Source organism: Octodon degus, unplaced genomic scaffold (assembly GCF_000260255.1).
Source record: "Octodon degus isolate 3935 unplaced genomic scaffold, OctDeg1.0 scaffold00156, whole genome shotgun sequence".
NCBI classification, from domain to species: domain Eukaryota; kingdom Metazoa; phylum Chordata; class Mammalia; order Rodentia; family Octodontidae; genus Octodon; species Octodon degus.
In genome coordinates, this window is record NW_004524732.1 from 5,569,435 (window position 1) to 5,577,375 (window position 7,941).

Below are 7,941 nucleotides of genomic sequence, written 5' to 3' on the forward strand. Positions count from 1 at the left end.
AGACCCTATACCAAATACATTTTTTTTTAAAAAATTACTTCCCTCTAGCAGTATTTCACAAGAAAATACCATGTCTGACACTTAACACATAGAGATTGAGTGTTCTTCTCACCAAATGAGCCCTCTTCCCCCACCTCCAGCATGTGCTTTTTTTGCTAATCAGATTGCATTGAGATATAATAAAGGATAGATGAGGCTGACACAAATTAAAAGATGAAATGCAAAGATCACACCGAAGCCACCCACAATAGCCTGATACATTTTAATTGTTCCATATTAGTTTGCTGCATCTTAAAACATTTTCTTTCAAATCAAGTCACAGCTGTGTATACTTTACACTGTGACTGTCATGAACAAATATGAAAAGAAGCAGAATTAGAACCGATGAATACCAGTGGTTATCCACTAGTCTGATGTGACACAAATGACCATTAAGAGACTTGTGAAGAAATCAGTGAAACAATGTCAGATATGTTCTTCTGCATAACTGAACAACAGCTTCTTCTAGTGCCTGTTGTTGGCTGTAGTGAAGGTCTTCATCCTTTTGGAAAGTAAAAAATCCCTCAAAATGACTCATGATAAGTTATCATGGTGGGAGAGAAATATATTCAGTAAGTATAGTTGGTAAAGTGAATACTCTTTCTCTTGAAAGAACTGGAAATATATTACCATGGAAACTCATCATCCCTCCACTAACAATTGATTTAAATACTTTGGCAAAGAAAAGGTTACTGTCATCTGATTCTACCACCTCTTCTTATAATTCCTCAACTCTCCTTAACTGGGATTCTTCCCCTGTTTGGATCTACAATTATTATCTCAAATGGTCAATTCTGGGAGTAGCAAATTTGATCAGATTGGTTTTCCTTACACAAGAGATGTTGTACTGAGCCACTTGTGAGAGTGGCTGGAGAGATAACAGCACTTCAGAAGCATGCCAGCAGACTGTGACTGCTAGCAGACTGTGACTGCTTTGTTATTCAGTGACGCTGTGCAGTGAATGGGACCAGCGGTGGGAGCGGTGTGGAGTTATGAGTTCTTTCACAGTTCACTTGCAAGAACAGCTCAAGTGTTGCTTCCTCTTCTGATCATGATAGTTTGTCCTGATTGGGTGTTGTGACCTGCACCCCCTAGTGGGAGTTGTTTGCTAGGATCAGGAAAATCTTAACTAGTGGTTCATCTGGCATCAGCTATGCTGGGGAGAGAGCTGAGCTGGAAGTAGCTCTCCTGCTGGTCACCTACAGCTGAGGGATCTGTGCAGATTAAATGCAGAGCTTTTCCAGAACAGCACGAACTTCCTCAGGATTGTAGTTCCAAGGACCAGGTTTACCCTGCAAAAGAAATGAATCAGGGGGGCCAGGGAGATGGCTCAGTAGAATAAGCGCTTGCCTGGCAAGTGCAAGGGCCTGAGTTCAATCCCTGGTTCTGCCAAAAAAAAAAAGAAAAAAAAAAAAAAAGAAATGAATCAAGGATTCCTAGATTTCCAAAACACAAGGAATTTATAGGTCAGGAGCTTGCTTGTAAGACATAGGCTAATGGCGTCTATGCAGGAGTCATGTGTGCAGCCCAGTGAGAGGCAGATGCAACCATGGGATTAGAACACCTGGGAAAGTGTGTAAAGTGGCACCAGCATTTAACTAGAAAACTGGACAGAGAGGTTAGTGGAAACTAGAGACAGTAAAGTGACAGAGTTTTAGAAGGAAAAAAGGCTCTATACACATACGCTTCTCATCCAGCATCTGACCTGTAGACCTACCTTTCTTCTTTCCAGCCCCTGTGTTGAGTTATCTGGTTCCACATCAGTGCCTCCTCTGCCTGTCCAAGCTCTGTGCCCTAGCTGGCCCCCTTCAGCCCCCACTTGGGCAGCTGTCATACCTCCAAGCCATCCCCAGTCCCTGCTCCCTGCAGCCCATTCTTCACCCAGTGGTCTTACTCAAGTACAGATCAGATTGCTCCTCTTTCCCCTCAAAACCCTTCTATAGCAATTCTTTGCCCAAAGATTAAGGCCAAACTCCTTGGTCCAGATCCTCCAAGCCTAGATGCCCCAGTTCACTATCCATGCCCTGCTCTATATGTCCCTGTGACTTTGGCTACCCTGTTCCTTCTATTTGCAGTGATTTTCACTCACCACACTTACTTGGGGCTCCTTATGCTTTTAGGCCCAAACTTGTCTCAACCTGTGACATACCTGTGCTTCCTCAGGGCTTAGAAAACCTGCAGTCTGGGAGCCACATCGGTCCTAATGCCTCACACTGTTCCCTTTACAAATCCTTTATGGCTGTCTCTGCGTTCTAGAAGCAGGATGGAACTGTTTGAGACTCAGGGGTTATATGATGCACAAAGCAAAAAAAAAAAAAAAAATTGGCCTTTTTCAAATTCTGCTCTGAATCCTCTGGCATCTCTCAGCACTTGGGACACTGTATTTCTCTCTTATTTGGGTCTTCTGTGTCTCCAGGCTGTGAGCTCCTTGAAGTAGCAAAGGAGTGATTTTTAATTCATTTTTGTGTTTCTAGTACTTGCACAGGGACTAGCAGGTATGGGGGGAGAGAAGGACTTAGGCTAGAACCATGATGATGGTAGCATGGAGGAACCTGCTTTTTTTTTTTAAAAAAAAATTTTAGGGAAGGCTCTACAGGGTGTTCAGGGTCTCACTACTAGGTTGGACTTGTAGTGATACGCCCATTTATAGCCTCCCAAAAGCTGGGATTACAGGCACACGCCACCATGCCCAGTCTAGGAACCTGCATTCTCTGCACTCTGAGGCTCCACTCAGGCAATGCTAGAATTGAAATCAGAGCCTTCCTAGTAACTTTGGGAGAGCCACATCCCCTCTCTGAGGATCATTTATAAAATGGAAACAACAGTTTGTATCTCTCAGCTTAACACCAAACCAAGGCTGAACAGGTCATTTAGAAGGCAGCCAGGAGGATGTAACTAGGGACTTCCATGAACATCATTTTCCCTAGCGAGCTGGGGACCAATCACCTCATTTTGCAGAAGAGGAAACTAAGGCTCCAAGAGGTGAAAGGACCACTCATAGTATTATGGCTAGCAGTGATTTGAATCTACATTTCCCTGATACTAAGGCTTCTTTTTTCTTTTGCCCTTTGTTGACCCCCTTTCCTTCCCTGTGCCTCCTGCTCCCAGTCTTCACCTTATAAAGGATCCTGCCTTCTTGGAGTACATAGAGCCTCTCAGGTAGGGCTGCATATAGCTGAGTGCTCTGGTTCTGCATGGTGTCCACCACCACAGGGCACTGAGGACTCTTGGTCAGCAGCAGGTGGGCTGCCCGCATGCGGTCCTGGAGGTTCCGGTGCTGTCTGATGTCTACATTGTTCTTAAAAGCCCAGCCATCTGCAGGAGAAAGGTTAGGTAGTAAGGCCCACAGGCATGGGACATACTTTCTGCACACTAAACACCATCCTCTTTTATTAAAGGTCTCAGGCAGAGGTGTCCTCAGCCATATGACCCAGTTTCTCATTAGAGGTGAATGTACAAGGTCACCTAGGGACTTACCAATTGATCAAGAACTAGCCTCAGCTCTTCACTGTGAGATAGTCCAACAGACACATGGCCATTGATCATTAGTATGCATGCAGATCACTTGGGGACATTGTTGAAGGAAGATTGGGATTGGAGGGGCGGGTACTGAGAGTCCAGGATGCCATGGCCACTAGTGTGGTAGGCATGTGGAGCGGTGGCCATCTAAGTACATAGTCTCCAGCCCAGCTGCTAAGGGATTACTGTACTTTATAGTAATGCAGATTCTTAGACCCTACATGCATGAGGCCATCCAGGAATGGGGCCCAGTACTCTGCATTTCAACAGCCTTCCAGGGCCAGAGAGATAGTTCAGTGGTCAAAGTGCCTGCCTGGCAAGCACAAGGACCCAGGTTTGATCCTTGGTACCACATGCTATGTCAGCCCTGCACCAAGCTGACCATCAAAACTGGGCATGGTGGTGTAGGCCTATAATCCCAGTGTTGGGGAGGTAGAGACAGGAGGATCACTACAGGTCTGAGCTACGTAGTGAGACCCTGTACCGACTAAATTTAAAAAAAAAAGAAAAACCAGCCTTCCAGATGATTTTAAAACACAGTGAAGTTTAAGAACTACTTCTGTAGAACCTAAACAACCTCTCTTAATTACTCATCACCACAGTATTCCTTCCAAAATGCAAATCTAACCATGTCACTCTTCTGCTTAGACCTTTTAGTGGTTCCCTATCACCTGCAGGACACATCCAAGGGTCCTTGGTGGGATGCAGTGTGTCTAACCCCACTCCAGGCAAATGGGTGGACTGTTTGGATTCCATGACCCACCCACCCCCTATCTGTTCCTTGCACAAGGCCATGGGTTTAATCCCACCATCACACACACACACACACACACACATCATCATCATCATCATCATCATCATCATCATCATCATCATCATCAGCCACTTTCGGTGAGCTCACAGCCATTCCATCTGCTGGCTTGGTCATTGTCCTCATTCTCATTCTCTTCTCCTCAGTCCTCCTGCTTCCTATTCACAAACCTTCCAGCCCATCATCCTGCTTGTCCTTCAGAGACTCACCATCATGGGCCCACAAATTAAAAAAGCAACCATAGGGGCTGGAGGGATAGCTCAGAGGCATAAGCACCTACCTGGCAAGCAAAAAGACCCAAGTTTGATCCCTGGCCCCACATGCCATACTGTCTCGGCCCTGGTGCACCATCTTGGCCCTGGATGCAGGCACCCACCATGTAGCCCTGGAACTGGGCATTGTAGCTCACCCCTGTAATCCCAGCACTCTGGAGGTTGAGCCAGGAGGATCTCTGTGAGTTCAAGACCAGCATAAGGGCTACAAAAGTAAGCACAAGGCCAGCCCAAATTGCATAGTGAGACTCAGTCTCAAAAAAAAAAAGAAAAGAAAAATTCACCATAAGCTACAGATGTCTTACCTCACTGCTGGGGGAGCCTGGAACTGGAGCTATGTAGTGCCAAGTTCTCTCAGAAGCTATGTGGTCTGTATTTATAATAATTGCTGCTTCTATGAGTGATGAAAGTTGATTTAACCTACCAGTGGAGTAGGCTCCACCTCCTACTGGGCTTCCAGGTCATGCTGCTCAGAATCTCTCCCCCAAGTTAAACCAGCTCTCCAAAGAGATTCACATTAAGATCCAAAGGTCTGGCCAGAGCTCTAGGCATTATTACTTGTCATCAACCTTGTTGATGATGATAACCAGTTTATCTGTACCATGGAAGGGCAGCCCGAGCTGCTGTTGGCCCACTAGAGCTTCATGGCAGCCTCCCGTGGGAGGCCAAGTAGCTTGTCTCAGACCCAAGGAACAGCTGAGAACGTGAAGACCAAGATGGGAGCAACAACTTGCTTCCCCTGCTGGAAGTGTGAGTTTCTTACTGGAAGGAATTGTTTATGTCTCTTGTCCCTGTCTCCCAAGGCCAGCTCAGGCCTGGACACATGGCAGGTGCTTATTAAATACTATTGATTAAATGGTTTAAGGAGTGTTTTGTCATCCCGTTTTTTGTGCTAGAGAAGCAGGCATGAAAGGTAAATTGACCAAGGTCATGTGATCAGCACATGCTAGAGCTGGACTCATGCCCTGTGTTTTCCTGGACAAACAAGGTATGTGAGGGAAAGCAAGGCAACTAAATTGGGCTCCCGACCCCAGACCTCCTAAGGCGGACACTGGCTGTGCACATTTTATTTTTGAGATTCCATCCATGCCCAGTTTTGTGTGACTGGTAGAAACAAGGACCCTGGAGAAGGAGATGGGGAGGAGGAAGAACTGTATATGGTAGGGAAGGCTAGGCACCAAGGCCAGAAAGTGGACCGTGTCAGGATGGGGCAGGAAACTGTTCGGTAACTTGAGGTAGACAGCTCTGGTTTGAGGAAGAGTCAAACCTGCCTGTCTAATTTCAGGGAAAATGTGTCAGGAGACAAGGAAGCACTGTTAGTGATGATCCAGTCACTCTTCCTAAAGTTTGTAGTCTGTTCTTTGGGAGATCAAAGCTCAAAATGTCCCTTGGCCACACCTGACATGCCCCACCCCTCCTGAGCCAGCATTTCATTCAGATCCCAAGTACTTTGTGCATGCATGAAGGTTGGAGAAGTGCCTCTCTAGAAGGCTTAAATGAGGTTTGACTGAGCTGCAGCTGTCAGCTGTTGTGATATTAGGACTCTTCTCAGCCAAGGGCACCAAAGTCACTGTCCAAGGTCTCTTTCTTTAACTGATGGCTGCTGTTCTCACAAAGGGGCAGGGGTTCACAGAGACATATTGGGCTGGGGTTTGCTCTCCCGTTCACTAGGCTTTTCTTTTAAAGGTTTTATTGTGGAAATTTCAAATATACATAAGATAAGACATTATAATGAATCTCATGTACCTCTTACCCTATGATATTTTAAATTGTCCCAAAATTTTAATGAGGGATTTGAAATTGCCCCCAAATGTTAGTGAATATGGAAGCTGCTATTTAATGAAGGCAGTATGGAGTTGAAAATAGTTTTCAAGCATTTGGGGCAGTATAAATCAAAATGTAACAGGCATGGTGAGGAGCTCTGGAATGTGTTTTCCATGAACATTCCAGATGGTTCTGTCACTAAGGGACCCAAGGACCACACTGTAAAAAGCACCACTGGGCCAACTTGGTTGAAAATTCATCAGCGCAATGTCTTTGTGTACAACATGTAGACAAGCCAGCAAGGCCAGTATTGGCCTAAACAGGTATTCACCCAGCTTCTGCAGCACTCTGACTGCGACAAGGTCTGCCCAGAGTGTTGCCTGAGAGCAGCAGCTCAAACTGAGCCTCCCGCATCTCATGGAGAGACATGTAAGTAAAGGACACTGGCTCCCCCTGACCACACAAGCCTCTGTGCCCTCTTCCACCTCCAAATTAGAGAGTTGGGCCAAATTCCTGGGTTCAGTCCTCAGGAAGATGAGCGATCTAGGGTTATGTCCCACCATAACACATAACACAGTACCTGAAGGGACATTTCTGTCCCCATGAGGAAAGACTGTCTCACTTTTTCAGCTTTCTCAGCAAGGGGACAAGGTTTCCTGTGGGATAGTGATGATGGGTGACTGCCTTCTAGGAGCTACAGAGGGGATTCCCACCCAGACAGAAGTTGATGACAACAGTGGTTCTCTGGGTGTGGTCCCCAGACTAGTATCAGTAGCACCCTTGGAACACTTCAGAAATACAAGTCATGAGGCCTGACCCAGAGCCACAGAAAAGGCAGTTGGCTGTAGCCAGCATTCAAAGGTCCTTCAAGGCTTGCAAAAGGCTGAGAACTCCTGACCCAGATGATCCATATGTCCTCCTGAGTCTTAGGCTTTTCTCTCCTGATTTCTCTACTTACCATTCAAAGTGGGAATCCAGAGAAGCATGTTGGCCCATGCCTGAAATCCCAGCACTCTGGGAGGCTGAAGCAGGAGAATGCCAAGTTCAAGCCCTGCCTGGATAATTTAATGATTTAGCAGGACTTTATCTGAAAATTCTAAAAATATTATTCAAAGGGCTAGAGATGTAGCTCAGTGTGAAGGCCTTGGGTTCAAGTCACAGTATCCCCTACTAGAAAAAGAAAAAAGAAAAGAGGGCCAGGGATATAGCTCAGTGGCACAGCACCTGCTTGGCAAGCATGAGGTCCTGAGTTCAATTCCTGATACAAAAAAAAAATAAATAAATAAAAAAATAAAAAGTGTCAGAAAGTTGGAATGCTTTCCAGACAAGCCCTGTCTCTCCAGGTCTTCAGAAATGTGTGCCTGGTTGAAGCCAGATTTGTGTGAGTGAGGGGCTGGGAGGCAGTATGTACCCAGTGAGCAGTACTCTTTCCCTCCTCCTCCTCCTCCTCCTCCTCTTCCTCCTCCTCCTGCTCCTGCTCCTCCTCCTGCTCCTCCTCCAGCTGCTCCTACTCCTGCTCCTCCTCCTCCTGCTCCT

General features: G+C 46.2%; 1 protein-coding gene across 2 annotated transcripts in view; it reads right to left on the bottom strand.

The window, feature by feature from the left end:
- Nucleotides 1-243: 243 nt before the first annotated feature.
- Nucleotides 244-7,941, bottom strand: part of Dio1 (iodothyronine deiodinase 1) — a 16,506-nt gene continuing 8,808 nt past the window's right edge. Inside the window, exons 3-4 of one of the 2 annotated variants that reach the window (XM_004642563.2) lie at nucleotides 3,155-3,354; nucleotides 244-1,331 (exon numbers count right to left, since the gene is read on the bottom strand). In XM_004642563.2, the coding sequence (XP_004642620.2) occupies nucleotides 1,263-1,331; nucleotides 3,155-3,354 (269 nt within the window). In that variant the 3' untranslated portion in view covers nucleotides 244-1,262. The remainder of the gene's footprint in view (nucleotides 1,332-3,154; nucleotides 3,355-7,941) is intronic. The other variant, XM_023702697.1, reaches the window with a different exon arrangement.